Here is a 22,846-nt window from a genome sequence, read left to right on the forward strand (position 1 = left end):
TAGAGCTGATGTGCTTTGCTAAAAAATTAGATTTTTGACTCATCTGTCCATAGGATATTCTCCCAGAAGCTTTGTGGCTTGTCAACATGCAGTTTGGCAAATTACTTTTGTCATATTCAAGTTATTTCTGTGACCATTGTGGCTTTTTTTTTTTTCATTAATTGAGGGGTACCAACAATTTTGTCCACGTGTTTATGCCCAACATGTTCAACCAAGGGATGGCAAAGGGCATTACAGTCTATACACTTCCATAACCAACAATGCTGTTTTGCTCTAAAAAAGGCATATAATCCTTTTTCAAAGCTGTCAGCTGTCACCAGTTCCTGGGCTAGGCTATTCCATAGATTCACAGTCCTTACAGTGAAGAAGCCTTGTTGGCTCTTGAGATTAAATCTCTTTATCTCGAGAGAGTGTCCCGTTGTCTTTTGAGGGGATTTTACATGGAACAACATTTCCCCATATTTCTTGTAAGGGCCATTTATATATTTATACAGATTTATCATATCTTCATATCTTTAAAGGGAGTCTCTCATTGCCTTAGATCTTTTTTTTTTTAACTAAGCATATCTTCACATAGCCTTTAGAAAGTCTATCCTAGTCATACCTTGTCATTCCTTGATCATCGCATCCATTTTTTTTAATTAACTTGTTTTACATGATATGCAAATTACTCTTCTGGAAGCTCCGAGGGTGTTATCCCTGTGCCCCGAGCACGCCATACGTTATCAGCCGCCTCAGTTTCTCACTGCCCAATTCTTGAAAGATGATTCCTCCTTCTACACCTCTTCCCTGCTTCCAGAGCTCCAGAGCAGCTAGTCACATACAGCACAAGCAGCAGAAGCAGTGAAGAGGCGTAGGAAGGGGGAACATCTGTAAAGGAAGGCTAGTGAGAAACGGAGGTGGCTGATGACGCAGGGATGCTCAGGGCACAGGGATAACGCTTCCGAAGCTCCCTGAAGAGTAATTTGCATATGAAGAAAATAGGTTTAAAGGGGCTCTATCAGCAATCTCGTGAAATCCCGCGCCTGCGTAGTAGCGCTTCTTCCGAATCACTGCTGCGCAGGCTCAGTCCCCGTAGACGTACGTGGCAGTACTGCGCATGCACAGTACAATCGCGAACTGACATTAAGTGAAATGGCAAGTGAGCCTGCGCAGTAGCGATTCGGAGGGAAGCGCTACTACGCAGGCGCGGGATTTCACGAGAAGAAGCCGGAAGAAGACACGGAGAAGAGGGCGTTACTCCAAGAAGACAGAAGAGGCAGGCGTGCCCGAAGATGACGTCGCACCGTGCACCCCCGCCCAGGGTGCACGTTCAAGTAAGTTTTGCATATGTGTTTTTATCGTTTTATTTAAAAACGGGACCGGGGGTTAATAAGATTTACGGTGCCTGAATAGCCTTTTTAAAGGCTATTCACGCATATGTGGGGCTCTATTAGCATGATTTTGCTGATAGAGCCCCTTTAATTCAAAAACAGCTGCGAGGATCAATGAATGAATGACAGTTATGCCTAAAATAGCCTTTCTAAAGGCTATGTATGGATACGCTTAGTTAAAAAACGATATAGCCATTGAGACGCCCTTTAATATCAATCACTACAAATACTTATATGATATAATGTAAAACAAAACACTCCCAACAATAATGTGTTGGACCACTGGGGAACCATATACTTTGTGTGAATCATGATACTTTTTGTATGTGATAGGTGGAAAATATAGGATGGTACACTGCCTGGCCAAAAAAAAAGTCGCAAGTGTTAATATTTAGTTGGGCCACCACGAGCACGAATAACAGCACGTATCCGTCTCGGCATGGAGTCTATAATGTTCTGCAGTATTGCCGAACCCTGTCCAAACCAACAGAAGCTGCCCCAGATCATGACACTGCCTCCAGAAGCCTGAACAGTAGGCGCAACGCAAACGGGATCAAGTGTTTCGTGTACTTCTCGTCGCCCCTGGACACGACCATCGCTCTGGAACAATGTGAAACGTGATTCATCTGACCACATGACCTTTCTCCACTGCTCTAGGGTCCAATCCTTGTGCTCTCTTGCAAATGACAGGCGCCGACGTCTGTTGGTCTCTGTCACCAATGGCTTTCGTGTGGCGACACAACTGTTGAGACCCATTCCTTTGAGTTCTCGTCGCATTGTTCGCTCCGAAATGTGTCGCTCCGTCGAGTTGAATATCTGTGTGAGCTCAAAGGTGGTTTTCCGGTGGTTATTCTTCACCAGTCGCTTTAGGGACCTACGATCTCGAGTTTCGAGTATAGTCTTACACCCACACTTTTTGCACGGTTGGAGGGGGGTTCTCCACCATCTCGCCATGCTCGTGTGAGACGCTAAACAGTTCTCTGTCCGATACCAGTTACTTCGGCTATCTCCTTGGTCGATTTCTTGGCCTGATGCAATCCAATGACTTGCCCCTTCTGGAAGGCACTAACATCTCTTCCTCTGGTAGCTCTTCCATTGGTAGACGTCGCTTCACACCTTTAATTATGATCTGCACTTGACAGGCTACAGCTCAATTATATATATTCAAGAATATATGCAAATTCCTGTCATGAACAGATCATAATTATATCAGGGGTGGAACAGTACCTTGTTGCACAACGCGACTTTTTTTTTTGGCCAGGCAGTGTATAATGCATTCAAGAGAAGCAGTTTTGATGTGGTTTTTGGTGAGGTTTTCTAAAATGATATTATTATTATTATTTATTTATTTATATAGCACCATTACATATTCCAAATAAAATTCAAAAACTGCATTAAACAACACATCAAAACTGCTTTTTTTTTGTTAAAAATAATTTAATAGGGGTGCCTGAGGAAATTCTTTTTTCACAGGGGTGCCCAGAGCGAGAAAAAGTTGGGAAACACTGATCTCTCTATTTTTGATTATATCAATCACCAGAAGAGCTTCGTGACAAATGACAATGCTTTTACAAGTCCTGTAAAGTACAAGCTGTACCCAGAATCTCTCAGTAGTGCAGCCCCAGGGCCTGTAACTTCAAGTATCTGTTATCTCAACACAGATGTAACAAAATTAGGCTCTACATAGCTTTTGTCTTCTCACCAGTAGTATTTGCTCTGAGCCTTCCCCACTGTATATCATGTATGCCACTGTGTCTATTGATATAGATAAACAAAGCAGATCACACTTTCTTATATAGCAAAACATATAGTGACATAAAATGAACCCACAGTATGCTAAATGGACACCCTTGGCATACACTGTGTGTGGTGTCTGCGTGCTTTTACAGCACATATAAGTGAAAATAATTTTTACATGTTTAATAAATGCCATTTTATCAGTTTGTCCAGGGGTCAGCAACCTTTTTTTTTGTCTGTGGTGCCTGTTTTGAAAAGAGAATCAAAAGATGAAATAGACAGTGTGCCATTCGATAATTGTAGCAACCGATTAGTTGATTAAACTTAAATTTCATAGTCATCCTTGTTCCTGACTTAGTTTTTTTTAATAGTAAAATTAATTTGACTAGGGTACAGTCCCGGACACTACGGCATCATACAACATGCTCACCCCATGCAGCCTCCCCTCCTTCCGACTGTACTGTATTTCTATGGCTCATTAGAAAGAGGTTGCAACCTGGAGCAGCAGAGATTCCTGTGCCAGATAAATATGCACTGGGTGCTGACTCTGGCACCAGTCTATGGGGTTTCTGACTCCTGTTCTAGTAACTCACTTTTTATATTTAGTTAAACCAGTATCTTAGGAATTAATTAGATATACGCATACATGACATATTCTTGATTTATATTCATGATGTATTTTTAATATTTATTATCTAATTATGTTGTGTTACATAAGTTACATACATTAATGATTTCAAACACATTACAGTAATATAAGAAATATATTTTATATGAAATTTCTTAAAAGTATTACTATAAAATCTTTATTACACAATCCTTCGTGTTGAACAGATCAGAAAAGCATTGCCTAAGGCACATTGTATCATTCAATGTTATTACAAATCAAGCTGCATACTAAATAAAAACTAAGAACGTTTTTACGTGTTGAGAAAATAAATGTGTACAGAAAATTTCGGTTAACAAATTGACATTAAAAAAGAAAAAAAATCTTCAACTTTTGGCACGTCGTTCATTATTTTAGGTTGATTAATTTCTTTCTTTCTTAGAGCTACAAGTCCTAACACAAAGTGTAGTGGGGTTTAGACTTCACATTTTGCTGCTGTGTTGTGGTGTTTTATGCCACATTGTTCATGAGTTACATGAATATCCACACAATTTATAAACATTTAATACATGTTTTTTAGTATGTTTTTCAGTGCTATAAATGGGAGCTGAGCTGCTTACCTCTGCACAGCCACTACATAGTCATCTGCTTCTAGGTGAGTATACCGTATAGTTCTACAGGGTGTCAGACCTCCACTGAGCTAATATAAATGAGCTTTCCTAAGGATAGGTCATTAATATTCAAAGGCTGGACAACCCCTTGAAGAGTGCTTTAAAGAGGACCTTTCACCACATCTGGGCACAGGCAGTGTTATATACTGCCAGAAAGCTGACAGTGCGCTGAATTCAGCGCACTGTCGGCTTTCCCGATCCGTGCCCAGTGTAAAGCGCTATCGGTCCCGGTACCATAGCGCTTTACAGTCAGAAGGACGTTTCTGACCATTAGCCAGAGACGTCCTTCTGCCTCGAGGCGCCAATCGCGCTGTGCTGTGGAGCCGGGAGGAACTCCCCCCTCCCGCTCCTGATAATGCTCGTCTACGGACAAGCTGTGTGAGCAGAGGGAGGGGGCGTTCCTCCCCGCTCCACAGCACAGCGCGATAGGCGCCGCGAGGCAGAAGGACGTTCCTGGCTAACAGTCAGAAACGCCCTTCTGACCATAGAAGAGCTACGGTACCGGGCCGTAAGCTCTTCACACCGGGCACAGATCGGGAAAGCCGACAGTGCGCTGAATTCAGCGCACTGTCAGCTTTCTGGCAGTATATAGAACTGCCTGTGCCCAAAAGTGGTGAAAGGTCCTCTTTAAAATAAAGGTAAGTTTACTTGAAGTTTTTTGTCAGGCAGGGAAAAAAAAAATCTGCTTCAGGCTAAGGCCCCATGTTGCGGAAACACAGCTTTTTGTTGCAGATTTGAATGCAGTTTTTTGAGCCAAAGCCCGAAATGGATTAAGCAGGAAGCAAAAGTATCAGTACTTTATATATATCTCTCATTCCTCTGGTAGCCATTCTTGACTTTGGCTCAAAAAAACGCAATAAAATCTGCAACAACAACAACAAAAAAAAAGCTGTGTTTCCACAACGTGGGGCCTTAGCCTCAAGATTTTGAAGTGGTTTGTAAGGCTGAGGCCCCACATTGCGGAAACACAGCTTCTTTTGTTGCAGATTTTGCTGCATTTTTTGAGCCAAACCCAGGAACGGCTGCAAAAGTAATGGGAAATATATAGTAAGTTCTTACACTTCTACCTTCTGCTCAATCCACTCCTGGCTTTGGCTAAAAAAAAAACGCATCAAAATCTGCAACATTTCCGCAATGTGGGTCCTTAGCCTGAAGCAGATTTTGGAATTTCTTAATTTTATTTGCCTAGCACAGAGTTCTGTTTAGCAGTTTTTGCATAAACTGCATCAAAATTCTTTTGAGTTTTTTTTCTGTCTCCCAGTAATTTCTAATAGTGTTCAGGCAGAATATACTTCAAAATAAGATCCAAAAAACCTCAGTGTGAACATACCCTCAGACTGCATTTACAGTACCAGCAAAGTGGATGGGATTCTGGCTATTCCCACTCCCACTCATTGCAGAAAAAAAAAATCTGGAAAAGAAAAAAGCTGCTTTTTCAAAAATGCTCACATTTTTTTGAAAATCATACCATGTCAATTACTGGAAAGAAACCCTGGTGTTTTCCATATAGTTATAATAGGGGCAGAATGTCCACAGAGGAATACTCTGCAGACTTATGAAAAATGCTGCAGAAAAAAAGTGTGATGCGTTTCCACCATGGTTTTTTACACCACTTTTCTTTTTGCAGGCTAAGTAAGGCCTTACCTGCAAGCTGCAAAAATTAAGACAAGACCGGGACCCATTTTAATGTAGGAACCTGTGCAATAACCAAGTATATGTTTGTTTTGTATTTTTTACTTGAACCAATATTGTAATCTTGGTAATACAGTCACTTGATAAGCAATCTGAATTAATTTGCATGTCCTACAGTACTGAATGTTAGGCAAAATGACTAAAAATGTAAAGGGTTATTCCCATCTTAGAATTTATGGCTATATCCACAGGACAGGTCATAAATGTTTTTATCTTGAAAGTGGGGCCAACCACTGCCAATAGACTATAAAATATATGCATAGATAATGCATACAATAGTGTACATTGTATATATAGCATACAATTTATTTAGATGTTTGTATTATTTTGTCTGTTTATACCAGGAGGTAGTGAAAAAAAATTGTCATAAAGGCTATAAGATATCAGAGAGAGTGTTACATAAATCTACTGCCATGTTTAAAAAAAAAAAAAAAAAAATTACACACACCCAACATTGGTCCACATTTACTATTAGCCAGCATGAATTTACATAGTCTTTAGAACCTGAGAATGTGGCAAATTTATCACAGTGGCTCAGGCTGTGAGATAACATTACCTATTGGAAGACCTAAGTTTGGGCGAGCCATGTCTCCTTTTGACTATGTCCTCATTTATACAAGCCGTGGCACTTGTGCATCTATTTTGAAATATGAACCAGAAATGGCACATTCTGAGTGCAAATACATTAGTAAATCTGCCCCATTGTTGCTTTTACAATGTTGCAATTTATTCATGACTGCTCTTGCAAGTCCATGGCCATATTTGCACATGTACATGGTAACACACTTATGTAGACTTCCGACAGTGTAAAATCTACTAGAGCCCCCTCAATGTTTTCAGTATATTTAGAACTGGAGATTTTTAGAAGTTAAGAAACTTACATTCAACACCAAATAATGACAGTATGCAGGGTAAGCAGAAAACTGATATGCTGGATGGATTGTAAAAGCATCCTGAGAAACATCCTGAAAACCATACATTATACTTTAGTAGTATAACCACTTTAATCCAGTTTACGCTTCAGGACAGTAAAAGAATCGTGAAGCAACCCAGCTACAGTTTGCTTTTTGGCACTGTGGCTTGCAGACCATTAATGAAGTTATTCAGGATATCCGTGTACTCCTGTGTATGCTCTCGAAGATGCCCTGCATGTACAGATTTCTCCCATTTCTTTCCCTGCACTTCGATACCTTTCTTCTCCCAGTCTTGCTGAATCATATCAACCATAGTATGGTCACTCATTGGGTCATTTATGCAGTAGAAGAACAGGGCAGGGCAGGTGACTGGGTTTTCCCAAAAGGCTTTAATTCCTTTATCGTAGTAATCTGCAGTATGGGACTTCAGCAGCGAGAAGTAAAGTAGTGTTCCACGTACAATCAAGGACCGTAAAAGAGGCAAAGAAACAACGCGTGCCACTCCTGCAAACACATAAAAGTATGGGTAAGTTTTACATAGAATGGTTAATTCCACAGACATAATCATAGGGGATGTAGGGGATGGTCAAAATGCTCACTATACCCCTAGATAAATCACTTGAGGGGTATAGTTTCCAAAAAGGGGCTCTGTAAATGAGACAAGACACCTGAAAACTATTCCAGCAAAATCTATTTTTCAAGCGCCCACTGGCGCCTCTTCCCTTCAGCACGCTGCTGTGTGCCCAAACATAAGTTTACATCCATTTCACCACCATATTGTTTCAATTTCTGTGAAGAGAATTAACAAAGTTTCCAAATTCTATTTTGAAAATGGGACGATTTATTGGGGTTTCTAATATATAGGCCTTTAAACCACGTCGGAATAGCCTTAAGAAAGTCTATTCTTCTCCTACCTATCGTTGTCTTCTCTGTGCCACCGTTCGCCTACAATCCCGGTTCTTGTCAATATGTAATTTAGCTCTCTCGCAGCACTGGGGGTGGGCCCCAGCGCTCAGACAGCACTGGGGGTGGCCCCAATGCTGCAAGAGAACTCTCTCCATCACCGCCTCCTCTTCAGCAGCGTCATTTTCAGCCTCTTCTTCCGGCGGTGGCTTGTAACTTCTAAGGTCTCCGGCCTTGGACAGAGCAGACTGCGCATGCCGATAGGCTACGAGAAAATGGCCGCTTGCATAGTATTGTAAGCGGCCATTTTCTCGGGGCCTGTGGACATGCGCAGTCTGCTCTGCCCGAGTCCTAGAAGTAAGAAGACACCGCCGGAAGAAGAGAATGAAGAGGCTGTTCCTGACGAAGATGGAGGCGGCGCTGGAGAGAGTTCTCTCGCAGCATTGGGGCCGCCTCCAGTGCTGCGAGAGCTAATTTGCATACCGATTTAAACCGGGATTGTAGGCGAACGACAGCGCGGAGAAGACGACGAAAGGTAGGAGAAGAATAGCCTTTCTTAAGGCTATTCCCACGTGGTAGGCAGAAAAAATGTCGTCTGAATGATAGGATCCCTTTAAAATCCATTTCAGAACTAAAGTGGTCCCTAACTAATGTATTTGGTAAATTTTCATGTAAATTTGGAAAATTGCTGTTACACTTGTGTAAACGATGATTAAAAGATGATGCCAACATAAAACAGAAATATGGTAGATAATAGTTATTAACTCATTATGGCAGTCTGAAAAGCAAAGGGTTTCACATTTTGAAAATTACCAATTTTCTAAATTTCCATCAAATTTCCTATTTTTTTCTTTCATAAATAAATGCAAAATATATTAATCAATGTTTATTGTTTTGTGTTGCCAAATTTCCGAAAAATATTACCTAAAAATCAGGGTATGTACTGAAATAAGGAGATGAACAATACTTACCTTCTGTATTCCCACCTCTGTGGGACACTCATTTCCCCCACCAGGGTTTGTTGACAGGACTGCAGTATGTGACCATTGCACATCACTACCATTAGGGCAGTGGTTATTAACCGGGGTTTGATCAAACCCTAGACCCTATGCACGGTTCATTTTGTGTACCAGTAAAAAAACATATACCTATGTCTTGAATTTGGAAAAAAAATCATATTTTATTTATCACTAAAGAAAGGTTCAGTGAATGTGCATATGAAACTGGTGGGTTCGGTACCTCAAACAAGGTTAAGAACCACTGCCTTAGGGTATGTTCACACAGTTTTTTGGAGTGGATTTGAGGCTCCCATTGACTTTAAAGGGAGCCGCTCGCTTCTTTTTTCCGCTAGGTAGTAGCAGGAAAAAAGAAGCGAGATGACCCTTCTTGCCGGGGAATTCCACGGTTGAATCAGCCACAGTGTCTGCAGCACGAGGCTCCCTCCACATTAGGCCCATTCATTTGGGCCTAATCTGGAGCGGAATGCCTCAACGGGATGCCAGTGCACTGCACCGGCATCCTGTTGCGGCTAGCCGCGCCGAATGTTCACACGCGGAATGCAAATTCCACCATGAGAACATACCCTTAGGCACCTCCATCTCCCTATGCAACCATTGAGATACCACTGTAACTATCAACAGTGACATCTAAAGGGTTATTTATGCTTTTATAAAATTAACCATCTGTTCACAGAACACTATTGCAGGTAAAAACAAACTCACTCATATTAAGCAGTGAACGCTTATTTACCTGTTGCCATTCTTTCCATACTGCCAACCACAAGGCTGTCAAATACTTGACCATGAATCCTCCCCAGCATTTCCCGCTGCTCCTTGGAAGACCCCACCAACATCTGTGCAAATGTGTAGCCTCCAATGGACATTGCATGGAGGTAAAGTTTACGGGAACAAAGGTCCTTTTCTACCATCAGGATATCTAACAAATGTTCTGCATAATTCAGACCTGTTTTAGGCCACAAAAAGTGTGATAATGAGCTTTCTGCCACCAACACATCAAAGCCCAGTTTAAAGTACAGCTGGATGTATTTCTCATGGGATCGAGCATTGGAGCCCAGCCAAGGAAGGAATAACACCAGTGGTCTAGCAGATGGACAGTTCTCACATACTTCTGGGTTGGTGTACAACGACACTGACTTAGAATACTTTTTCACAAGAGGAGGCAATGAGGTAGTCAAAGCTTGATTGTGAGCGACAGATCCAGAAGTTGCTTTCATGGTAAGGTAAGCAGGTAATACGCTTGCGTGATGCTGCAGAAAACGAACCTGTAGTAAAGGAACAACCACCAACATTAAACCTTGTTATAAATTACAAAATAAAATATTTGAATGGATCAAAGTGTGTGTATTATATCAAAATAATCCTACACAAAATATAGACCCTTGAAGAACTTGTCTCTAAAAGGAGTTTTCCCATTAAGGACACTTATTTCCCATCCTATAGATAGGGAATAAGTGTAAAGATTGCTGAGGGTCTGACTATGAGCTCTCCCAGCAATCAAGACTTAAACTTCTTCATGCTTCCTTGTGAATGAACCCAGTGCACTTGTGGACATGCTCTCCATTCACTGCTATGGGCCTGCAATCTCTGGTGACCCCATAGCAGTGAATGAAGCACCAATCACGCAAGCTCACTGGGGTTTCCCATTCACAAGTAGAAGGCATGGGTGACTTTCGTTCACCCTTCTACCTGATCGCTGCATTTGAATCCTCAGCAATCTGACACTTATCCCCTATCCACAGGATAAAGGATAAGTGTTCTTAATGGGACAACCCCTTTAAAGGCGCAATGCACAAAAACTTAAAGATCAGTGTCTTTGTAAACGGATAGCATTGTGTTTTTCTGTTTCCATACACCCATCTGTGTTTTTTACTGGTTTGTGTATGTATGTGTAAGTGTGTGTGTATGTGTGACTATCAGCCTGGATGAAAAACTCAGGACAGGTCCTATTACTGTTCGTTTTGCAGTCCGGGCTCATTCATTGAAATATATGGGTCTGTGAAAAGAGTGGATGGCATACAGATATTCATGTGCTATCCAATATAATGTAGCTTTAATACATGTAGACACCTTATTCAGACATCTGCGCTGGAGGTTGTAGATATTGGTGGGAACAGTTATTAAAATCAAGTAATTATTAGCCTCATTGTGGATGAGAACTGATGTGAGTAACGAAAATGTCTGTACAAAACTGTGGAATATTCTGCTGCTAAACAGGTAACCTAAATGAATAAATATATACACATAACTGCTTTCCCTATGGAAGTATGAAAACTACTTGATAATTCCCTATTAGGCTAAGACCCCACGGGGCAACCTGAAGTAAAAAGCGCTGCGGGAAAAACCGCGACGGCAACGCATCATAGTTCTTCCTGCAACACTTTAGATTTTCCTCTGCAGACTTTCTGTTTCACTTATACCTATGGGGAAACCGACAGTGTTTCCATAGATATAATTGACATGCTGTGATCTCCAAAATCATGCCAGTTTTGGAAATCGCGGCATGTCCACACCGCGGTTTTTACTGCAAAGTCTGTAAAACGCTGTGTTTTTTCCCACAGCGTTTACGCCGTGTAGGGCCCAGGCCTTAGATTACGTAATCACCAGGTGCTCCCCTCCCATGCATGGCAGGGCTGTTTGGTCTTCGCACACCCAGATCATTTCTGTCAGAGACTAATATCACACGGGGGGGGGGTTCTCACAGTAACTGAAGTCGAAGACTACAACATAAACCATTGGGCTCTGTGTGTAATTCTTACTTTAGCTGTCAACTGCTCAACACTAATATATACCTTGCATAAATAACAAATATATGCATACATAATAAAAAAAACTAATTTAAAATATAAAGAAAATTAATTGACAAAAAAAAAAAAAAAAAGATTCAAATCAAATCAAAAATGCTTTATTGGCACGTCCGAATAGGTATTTGGCATTGCCAAAGCTAGTAAAGTGTGTGTGTGGGGGGGGGGAATGACCCAAAAAATCTAAACCAAATCATTTTTTTTTGCTGTGTTTTACTACGTGACCTTAAAGTGTTAAATTGCTGTGAAAAGTAAACATTGGCTGTATCAAAGCCAATTTTAGGCTTTAGCAAATGAGTTCCATTAATTATGTAATTCAGCAGTGAGGCATGAAAAGCAAAACAAAGTATTACACAACATTTTATGTAAGAGAGAACAAACAGCAGCACCGAGCTGTACATAGTGAAGTAACGTCAAGTAAAGATGGTATTAAAAAGGTAGAAAGACTATCACCTTCAGGAGTTGTGAGGAATTCACAACTACTTGTAAAGCCCCGTTCCCATGGAGTAATGCGGTGCTCAATCTGACACATAAACACTAGAGATGAGCGAACACTGTTCGGATCAGGCGATCCGAACAGCACGCTCCCATAGAAATGAATGGAAGCACCTGTGACGCTGACTTTGCCGGCGGCCGGCGTCACAGGTGCTTCCATTCATTTCGCTTCAAAACAGAATCCCATTGACTTCAATGGGTTCCGTCTTACGTGCGCTACACATTGAAATCAATGGGAGGCTTTTTAACCCATTGATTTCAATGTGTTACGGGCGTTAAACGGAACCCATTGAAGTCAATGGGATTCTGTTTTGAAATGCTCACTCTGACACATGTTTACGTGTGAGATTGAGCGCCGCGTTACTCTGTAGGAACGGGGCCTAATGGCGTTAAAACCACTTATACAGGGGGTTCCTACCTGGGAGATGTTTAGCAGAAGGATCTGTACCACCAGATCGAGGTGTCGTCGATAAGCCAGAAGGACCAAAAGGAATTTCACCACGATTACCGCGCCTCACCCAATGATGTAAATCAGTTGAATCTTCTTTAACCCCTTAGCGACCCTTGACGTAACTCTACGTCATGGGTCGCATGGGGCTGTATGGAGCGAGCTCACACGCTGAGCTCGCTCCATACACGGCAGATGCCGGCTGTATAATACAGCCAGGACCTGCCACTAACAGCAGCGGTCGGTGCCCGAGCCGATCGCTGCTGTTAACCCTTTACACACTGCGGTCAAACGTGACCGCAGTGTGTAAACGGCGCCGGCGGCATGGGCGCCGCCATGTTTTGCCGATCGCCGCCCTCCTGAACGTCACAAGAGTGCGGTGATCGGTTGCTATGACAGCCGGAAGCCTATTGAAGGCTTCCAGGCTTGTCTCTGCACCAGATCTATTAGACGATGCCAGAGGCATCGTCTAATAGAAGTGCTGCGATTCTGCTATTCACTGCAATACTGTAGTATTGCAGTGAATAGTATGAGCGATCAGACTCCCTAGGTTTCAAGGTACCTAAGGGGTCTGATCATAAATGTAACAGAAGAAAAAAAAAAAGTTTTTAAAAGTATTAAAAAAATAAAAAAAATATAAAAGTTCAAATCACCCCCCTTTCCCTAGATCAGCTATAAAAGTAATTAAAGAACATTAAACATAAACATATTAGGTATCCCTGCGCTCCAAAATGCCTGAACTATTAGAATATTAAAACATTTATCCCGTACTGCGAACGGCGTAGCGGCAAAAAAAATAAAAACAGCCAAAAAGCGTTTTTTTCAACATTTTGCCTCCTATAAAAAATTGAATAAAAAGTGATCAAACCATCGGATCTTTCCCCAAATGGTATCAATAGAAACGTCATCTTGTCCCGCATAAAAAGACACCACAACCAGCTCCATAAATGGAAATATGAAAAAGTTACAGGTGTTAGAACATGATGACACAAATTTTTTTTTCTATTTTGCAAAGTTTATCATTTTTTTAAAAGTATCAAAAAATTTCAAATACTATATAAATTTGGTATCACCGCGTTTGTACTGACACGTAGAACACAGGTAACATGTCATTTGTACCAAACAGTGAACGCTGTAAAAATTAAACTCATAAGAAAATGGCGCAAATGCATTTTTTCTCCAATTGCGCCTCATTCTGAATTTTTTTCCAGCTTTCCAGTACATTGCACAGCATATTGAATGGTGCCATTACAAAGTACAATTTGTCCCGCAAACAATAAGCTATCATGTGACTCTGTGAACTGAAAAATGAAAAAGTTATGGCTCTTGAAATGTGAGGAGGGAAAAACGAAAATGCGAAACCAAAAAATGGCCTGGTCCTTAAGGGGTTAATGATTGTCAAGTATCACACAACGCGTTTTGGGGTTTGCCACCCCTTTCTCAATTGTATAGACAAAAACAGCGCTAACCATAGAACGAGAAAAATATGCAAATCTGTTTTCCAGGGTGTAATTAGGAAAACAGTGCGTCTGTTTGCTGTCACTTAGGACAGCCCCCTTCACATCTTGCCTGACCTTTTTCAATTAATAACATAATGCAAAAGGAAAATGTTTGTTTTGGTACCGTGTTAACCAGTGGTTATAAAATATAAAAAACAAAAAAACTTTGCAAGTCTTCAGTAGGTGATACCTTTTTTAATGGCTAACTCATAATGATATTCAAAAAAATATTAAAAAAGGTATCACCTACTGAAGACTTGCAAAGTTTTTTTGTTTTTTATATAACATAATGCAGGGATAATTGGCAAACTAGTATTTCTATTCCAAAAGGAACAGTTTCCCAGCTGATAGATTCCACCAGAAACTCCAATAAAAATAAAGGGGAGACAGAAAAAAAAACCTTTCAAGAGGATTTTAAGGAATTTTTCCCCAAAAAAGTGATTTAGGCAAAAAAGAAAAAGTTACAAAATCTGCTTTAGAAACTTTAAAAAAAACCAAAACCTTCAAAATCTGAAGAAAAAAAAACAACTTGCCAGTGTTTTTTTCATCCAAAGCCAGAAGGGGGTTGAGCAGAAGCGAGAGATTTAAGTGTTCCCTTTATATTTCTCATTCCCTTAGTAGCGACTCCTAGTTTAAAAATAAATAAATCACAGCTATTCTGCAATGTGGGGCCTCAGCCTTAGTCGTAGATTCTGTTACCTTAGCAGTATAATTTAAGGATACTGCAGAACTGTGCTATGAAAGAACTTGGATAATAAGAATACTAGGCCTCAGTGTAAAGGGAAAACAAGTTCCTAGAAAGTTTGTTCCATCTGCTCTAGGGCAGATAAGAACTTGCTTACTCTGCATGTTCCAACCTGCTTAACTGTTTAGTTCACAAATCTGCCAAGTTCACAAATCTGCCACCACACTAAAGAAGTGATGCTAGCAAGTAAATTTATTACACATGTGTTATACGCATACTGATGTCCCAGCGCCAATTCATAAATTTGCAGAGTGCTGCGGCAAGGGGGGAGGGGTGTTTGGGTGGAATCTTTGTACTCCACTACTGATAAATAGAGATGAGCGAACACTGTTCGATCAAATAGATATTTGATCGAATATCAGGCCGTTCGAGGTATTCCAATCAAATACCACGAGGCAAACGCACTAAAAATTTGTATCCCCTCCCACCTTCCCTGGCGCTTTTTTTGCACCAATAACTGTGCAGGGGAGGTGGGACAGGAATCGGAAAAAGTAATTGGCTGGCTAAATCAGGTGACCTCCAATTTATATGAACAGTGGATTTAACATTCGGTTAATTTGAGACTGTGAACTATGTGACTGTGAGACAGGGACAGATGTACTGGCAGGGTTAGCTAGGGATTACCTTTATTTAGGTGGGAATGTTACTCAAACAGCTCTTTGGGGCTCTATCTGGTCGGGACCCCTGTCAGCTTGTTATATGCACGAGCTGACTTTTTCCCATAGGAATGCATATCGCAAGCTGACAGGAATCCCAACGTAATACAGTGACTTGGGCATGTTAGATGCCCCCAGGCATGCTTCCACTGCTGTCCCAGTTGCATTCCAGGGTGTTGGCATCATTTCCTGGGGTGTCATAGTGGACTTGGTGACTCTCCTGAGTCGAACAGTGGGATCCCCTGAAACAAGCATTTTCTCCCCATAGACTATAATGGGGTTCGATATACATTCAAATAGTCGAATATTGAGGGGCTAATCGAAACGAATATCGAATATTTTACTGTTCGCTCATCTCTACTGATAAACCAATGTTGGTTCATCTGCAGCAGGGAATGCAGAAAGTGCAGTTTTTGATGGTTGAGTGTCAACAATTTTGTGCCAGTTTTTTACTGTCAATGAAGAAAAAAAATCAATCAGATGAATTTCATGGGTCTTTCATTTTTGACCCAACCCACTGATCCAGGAATAGACACATTGATTTCAATGTGTTTTCAAAACAGACATGCGATGGACGGTGCAAAAATGGACATTTGTGTAAGGATTGGAGTCAGGGTCAGGCAGTGCAAAGTGACACAGATGGGAAAGCAACACTGTGCAACTAATGACAAAAGGGGTCGCAGGCCCTGCAGCTATAACTATGCTGTAATATCTGAGATGAGGCAGACCAATGCACTTCCTAATTGAAGTGCGCCTACCACGACTCCTCACGCTTCTATCCCGGCGGCTAGGATAAGGGAAGAGGAGGCCCTGAAAGTGCTAGGGACTGGAGTCATGGGGGTCACACCTAAACAGAAAGCACAGTGTAACTGCAATGCAAAACAAAAGACTAAGGGAGCGTTCACACTACCGTCGGTGTCCAACATGTAGTGTCCGCTCCTAGTGTCCGCTCAAAATCTGTCACGGACACTAGGAGCGGACACTAGATGTGTCCGTGACACCTGTCATTCACTTTAATGGGCATCGGGTGCGTTCTTTTGCACTCCGTGCCCGTCCTTCCCTGTCCGCAAGAGAAGATGTCCGACTTCTCAAGCGGACAGAGGAACCCTGAGGGTTCTTCTGTCCGCTTGAGAAGTCGGACATCTTCTCTTGCGGACAGGAAAGGACGGGCACGGAGTGCAAAAGAACGCACCCGATGCCCATTAAAGTGAATGACAGGTGTCACGGACACATCTAGTGTCCGCTCCTAGTGTCCGTGACAGATTTTGAGCGGACACTAGGAGCGGACACTACATGTCGGACACCGACGGTAGTGTGAACGCCCCCTAAAACAGCATGGAACCAGGGAGGACCACAAGTCCCAGCAAGACACAGAAGAGAAGGCGAGGTCAGACGAGCAAGAGGTCAAGCCAGGAGATATAATAAAGGTACCGAATCAAAAGACAAGGGATAGTCAAAAATACAAGCCGGGTATATACCAAGGAACAGACCGAATACAAACAGACAGGGAAACAGACTGAGCAGGGGGACCAGGAAACCCAAAGTGAATGGCTGGCAAGGATCCATGCCTGGGTGGGGATTAAATAGCAGCAGAGAACACACCTGATGGCTAACGGCATGGAGACTGAAGGCAAGGAAAAGATTAACCCTTAATGACCTAAGCACACCCAATAGAACTCCTAACACATCTCCCAGGGAGACGCCGCGCAGCAAGGAGACCGCGGCGACTCCGTATCCTGACAATTTGTTTCTTACAGTCGTGTGAATAATCCTTTACACCGGTTACATACAACTGTGGCCGTGTTCAGTGTGCTATCTGTGCATTTCACAGACAGTTAAACATGGTGGTGGTAGTGTGATGGCCTGGGGCTGCTTTAAGACCTGAACCATCTTACCACTTCTTAATGGCTCAAAAAAAAAAAATGAAGATTTTGGAGTGGCCTAGTCAAAATCCGGACTTCAGATATTGTGGCATGACCTTAAGCTGGCTGTTCATGCTTGAAAACCCTCCAATGTGACTAAATTAAAACAATTCTGCAAAGAATAGTGGGCCAGAATTCCTGCACAGAGATGAGAAAGACTCATTGCCAGTTATAACAAGTGCTGGCAAGGATGGCACAAGCAGTTATTAGGTTTAGGGAGCAATTACTTTTTCACATAGGACCAGGTTTCTTTGGATAGTTTTTTAACCTTAATAAAATTAAGTTATTGAAAAGCTGCATTTTGTATTCACCCAGGTTTGATATTGAAATGTGTCTAATAACTTGAAAAATGGGAGTATGACAAAAAAGTGAAACAAATCTGTAAGAGGGCAAATACTCTTTGTCGGTATGCAAATGAGTTCTCTGTTTGAGCGTTGGGGCTCGCCCCCAGTGCTACGAGAGAACTCTCTCCTGCGCCGCCTCCATCTTCTTCAGCAATGGCCTCTTCACGCATCTTCTTCCGGCGCGTAGGGGATCAAAATTCAACGCATGCGCAAGTCATGTCTGCCAGCTAGCCTCGGGCAGAGCTGATTTCACATGTGGGTGGCCAATTTTTTGTGGCCGCTTAAGTGAGCATGCGCAGTACGCTCCTGTAGTTCTATGGCTGCCCGCACGTGAAGTTGGCTCTGCCTGAGGCTCGCTGGCAGAGCCGACTTGCGCATGCGTTGAATTTTGATGCCCCCCTGCGCCCCGGAAGAAGAAGCATGAAGAGGAGATGGAGGCAGCGCTGGAGAAAGTTATCTGGCAGCATTGGGGACACCCGCAGTCCTGTTTGAGCGCTGTGGCCCGCCCCCAGTGCTGCGAGAGAACTCATCTGCATGCTGACAAAAACCAGGATTTCAAGTGAACGGCGGCGCGGAGAAGACATCGAAAGGTAGGAGAAGAATAGCCTTTCTTAAGGCTATTCCGACATGTTAGTGAGAAGAAATGAGTTTGAATGATAGGATCCCTTTAATGTTCACAATTGCAATCTAGATGGATCATGGACTGCATTGGAGGAACTGGTGCTATTTTCAGATCACTAGTTCCTTTCAGTAAGAGGAAACATTATTATTTACATCCAGAGGCTGAAGAGACCTCAGATAAGGCAAACTTGTCCGAACAGTAATTGTGCCCTAACTGCAGGCAGCAACAAATACTGAAAGACTCACATTACAAAGACCTATGTGTATTATGAAACATTACAGAATTTCAGAGAAAACATAGTCTGACAGATAGTAGGACACAGAGAAATTGGTTGGATGGGCGTCTCCCCTCTAACCTGACAAGTCTACATTTGTGTCTAGGCAGAAACCTGTCAATCAGGCTGAGTAGGAAGCCGCCCAGCAGACACTCCTTACTGTGCCTAGCTCTCGAAGATCCTTGTAATTTAGAAAACCTCAAAGGTTTCCTGCAAACGGGGTAATAGAATCTAGAATTCCAATCCATAGTTACAGACCTAAACCCAGGTGGGAGACCCAAACTCCAAGCATCAGAGTGATCCACAATGGTAGAAGACCCTGCCTGCTGACAGGGCCACTGTCCCATAATAGGGATTCTAAGCATGATACATCACTATAATGGTTTGAGTCTGAGTCTCCTTCGGCTTCGTTCACACGCAGAAAATGAAGAGGAGTTTGAGATGGGCATCCACTTCAGCTTCCTCTTCATTTTCCGTTCCCACACCCTCATACAATAGGAGGAAGAATCATGGTAGAAGCCTCATGAAAGTCAGCAGCAAATTCCACTGTATGAACACACAAGGAGTCCATTCATACGGAGGAAAATGGTGCTGAATTTGGCTCCGAATTTTCCGAGCTGAAAAAAAACGAGATGGTGTATTTTGACAAAAAAAGCATCAAAAAATGCATTGCGTCAAAAGGTTTTGCTGAGCTTTTTTGAGCGAAAGTCAGAAGAGGCCTTAAAGAGATTCTATCATTAGAATCTTATTTTTAACTAAGCCGACATTGGAATACCCTTGAGAAAGGCTATTCTTCCCCTACCTTTAGAATCCTTCTCCGTGCTGCCGTTCGGTAGATATCCTGGTTTTCGTTGCTATGCTAATGAGTCTGCAGACAGCACTGGGGCGACCCCTGTGCTGCTTGAAAACTCTCCAGCAACGCCCTCCATCTTCTTCTCCACCTCTTCTGCTGCGTCACTGCACGCCTTCATCCAAAAGTGCTGACTGCACATGTCAGTCAGCCATTATCCCATAGCCACATGGGAAAGGCCACAGGAAAAGCGCAGTCGACCACTTTCCTGTGGCCTAACGGGAGAAGCCACAGGAAAATGGTAGAGGAGGCGGAGAAGGAGATGGAGGGCGTCGTTGAAGAGTTATCTAGCAGCAGAGGGGACGCCACAAGTGTTGTTTGAGCACGGAGAACGCTCCCTGTGCTGTATGGAGACTCATTAGCATAAAGACGAAAACCAGGATATCTACCAAACGGCGGCACGAAGAATTCTAAAGGTCGGGGAAGAACAGCCTTTCCGACGTGGGCTTAGTTAAAAATGGGATTCTAATGATAGAATCTCTTTAACAGAAGGGAAATGTCTAACTTTACATTTTCCATTTCTTTTCAATTCACTCCTGACTTTAGCTTAAAGAGGACCTTTCATCAGATTGGGCACAGGCAGTTCCATATACTGCTGGAAAGCCGACAGTGCGCTGAATTCAGCGCACTATCGGCTTTCCCGATCTGTACCCCGGGTAAGGAGCTATCCGTCTCCGTACCATAGTGCTTTACAGTCAGAAGGTTTTTTCTGACAGTCAGTCAGGTACGTCCTTCCCCACAGCAGCACCTATCGCGCTGTACAGTGTGAACAGGGAGGAACGCCCCCTCCCTCTGCTCACAGTACTCGTCCATAGACGAGTATTATCAGGAGGGGAGGGGGCGTTCCTCCCCGCTGACACAACACAGCGCTATAGGCACTGCTGTGGAGAAGGACGTCCTGACAGACTGTAAGGAACGCCCTTCTGACTATAAAGAGCTACTGTACCGGGACCGATAGCACGTTACCCGGGGCACAGATCGGGAAAGCCAACAGTGTACTGAATTCAGCGCACTGTCGGCTTTCCAGCAGTATATGGAACTGTCTGTGCCCAATCTGATGAAAGGTCCTCTTTAACCACTTCCTGACCGCCCATAGACTTTATACGTCCGGATAGTGGTTGCCTTGTTCTGACAGGATGTACCGGTACGTCCAGTCAGAACACAGTAGCTGCACGGAGATCGTGCAGCTACTGAAGCTGGGAGCTGGCTGTAACTTCAGCCGGAGCTCCCAGAGAGAAGACAGGGAAGGTTTATTCCCTTCCCTGCCATCTCGATCGCTGTGTATACAGCACTCAATGTGCGCTGTATACACGGCTATGGGCGCCGCCATGATGAGGCCGCCCTCTGACCCGGCAGTCACGTGATCCGCAGGGAGCAGCGTCTTACCAGAGCTGCTGGGTCCTACAGGACCCAGATCAGCTCTGTAAACTGTGTATACAGCGTGTAGGAGGCTGGATTCCTCCTGCAACTGAGGCTAAATGTACCAGCCTCAGTTGCAGGGGAATTCAGCCTCTGTAACAAAAAAAAAAGTGATCAGATGTCCCCAAAGGTTTCTTATGACCTTATGGGGACACAATCTGAAATAAATAAAAATATAATAAAAAAAAGTTTTAAAAAAATATAAATAAAATAATAATAATAAAAAAATAATAATACGCTAATAAAACACCGTTATTAAAGGTTATAGCCCCTCCCATGATGACACTATACAAAATAAAAATTACCGTAACGGAGAGGAAAAACTATTTTATAAAGTTTTTCTGTGACACTTTTTATTATTAAATAAAAAAATAAATAAAATTGAAAAACAGACACAATTTCCCTACTATTATGTTTATATTTTCCTGGATATAAAAAAAATGAAAACACATTCGAAAATAAAAACAACATAAAAATAAAGCCCTATGTGTCCCCAAAAAAAGACACAAAAATTAGTTGACTGAGACATACGGGGAAAATGTTACAGCCCTCAAAACCGCACATACAAAAAAACCTGAAAATGTGTCTGTTCCTGGACCACAAATTGGCCCGGTACTGAAGTGGTTAAAAAAAATTTCAGCAATATCTGCATCAAAAATGCTGCGTTTCCGCAACGTGTTGCCTTAGCCTAAAACTGGGTTCACTATATGGAGCAGATTTTCCAGCCTGTATTTCATGTTGTCCCTACTTGGGTACATTACTTAATCTGTGACAAATCTGCCAGGTTAGACAAACATAATACACCTGGCACAGGTAACACTCCGCTAGAGCACGGTAAACAGAGAGAGTATAATCGTGTGCAACTATTTGATGGAGATCAGCAGTCAATGTAAGTGGACAACTATTGATGTGTCCTCGCGGGCAGGGCCCTCTACCCCACTGTGCCAGTCGATCATTGTTAGTATTATATCTACCTGTATATTCTGTGTACTGTATGTAACCCCCAAATGTAAAGCACCATGGAATTAATGGTGCTATATAAATAATAATATGGGTGGGTGGCACAGTCATAGACTGGCACGGACACTTTCCTCTGCCATCCCTCTATAGGGTGTATCTATATGCTCCCCATAGAAGCACATTACAGACATCTATATACACCCCATATGGACACATAACGTAATACATGCCAATATGCAGCCAGACAAGACATTTATTATACAACTTTACTGCTCAGGTCCAAACAGGAGCAACACAAGAGGAAAGAGGGGCTAGCGGCCAAACTAGGGAGCATCCCTATCCCCTCCCAAAGTCACACTCTACTACTTGGAGTGCACAACACCTACCGGCCTGAATGTAGTTTCTTGCTTGCACGGCCTCAGCCCCCTCCTCACAGGAAAGACATAAGCGGCTCTGACCTTCCGAGCACATGCACGGTTAACCCTCTCCGCCCCGGAGCCAGTCACTTACCGCCCTGAGATAGGATGCTGCAGAGTAACGCGGCACACTCATAATACTCCTCAGTATCATCTTATCACACACCCGAGATGCTGAAGACAAGTGTAACCTAAGGGATCGTCTCCAAGTTATGTAACTCCTACACCAGGAGCAGCTGCTCTATCCAGGAACGTCAGGACAGCAGGGGTTAATGTGTCAGGCGACGTCGAAGGAGGAGTATGAGCTGCCAAGTATAGCGTATACTGGTGACTGCTTATAGCTACATTCCTCTATAGGGGACCAATGTCAATGCCTGGTCACGGCCGCGCCTTATTTACACCAGCTATTCTTATGGAGATGTATTACAATGCAGGAGAGGTTGGTCTGTAAACTGTTTTACACATGCCAGGGCCAGATG

General features: G+C 42.7%; 1 protein-coding gene across 1 annotated transcript; it reads right to left on the reverse strand.

Annotated features, from left to right (window-relative positions):
* Positions 1-7,020: 7,020 nt before the first annotated feature.
* On the reverse strand, positions 7,021-22,564 carry LOC142204926 (transmembrane protein 53-like). Its single transcript, XM_075276256.1, has 3 exons — positions 22,462-22,564; positions 9,647-10,178; positions 7,021-7,498 (listed from the first exon to the last, which is right to left on the reverse strand). Exons 1-3 carry the CDS (start codon positions 22,519-22,521, stop codon positions 7,134-7,136), a joined length of 957 nt encoding a protein of 318 aa, XP_075132357.1. The 5' UTR covers positions 22,522-22,564; the 3' UTR covers positions 7,021-7,133.
* Between the last annotated feature and the right edge of the window lie 282 nt (positions 22,565-22,846).

Source organism: Leptodactylus fuscus, chromosome 5 (genome assembly GCF_031893055.1).
Source record: "Leptodactylus fuscus isolate aLepFus1 chromosome 5, aLepFus1.hap2, whole genome shotgun sequence".
NCBI lineage: Eukaryota > Metazoa > Chordata > Amphibia > Anura > Leptodactylidae > Leptodactylus > Leptodactylus fuscus.

Bases quoted from the DNA above. Each gene is read 5' to 3' on its own strand.
- LOC142204926 (XM_075276256.1), bottom strand. From the start codon at position 22,521: ATGATACTGAGGAGTATTATGAGTGTGCCGCGTTACTCTGCAGCATCC. The intron at 10,179-22,461 runs GTAAGTGACTGG...CCTTTACTACAG, and splicing joins CAGCATCCTATCTCAGGGCG to GTTCGTTTTCTGCAGCATCA. The intron at 7,499-9,646 runs GTAAATAAGCGT...ATGTGTTTGCAG, and splicing joins TATGGAAAGAATGGCAACAG to GAGTGGCACGCGTTGTTTCT.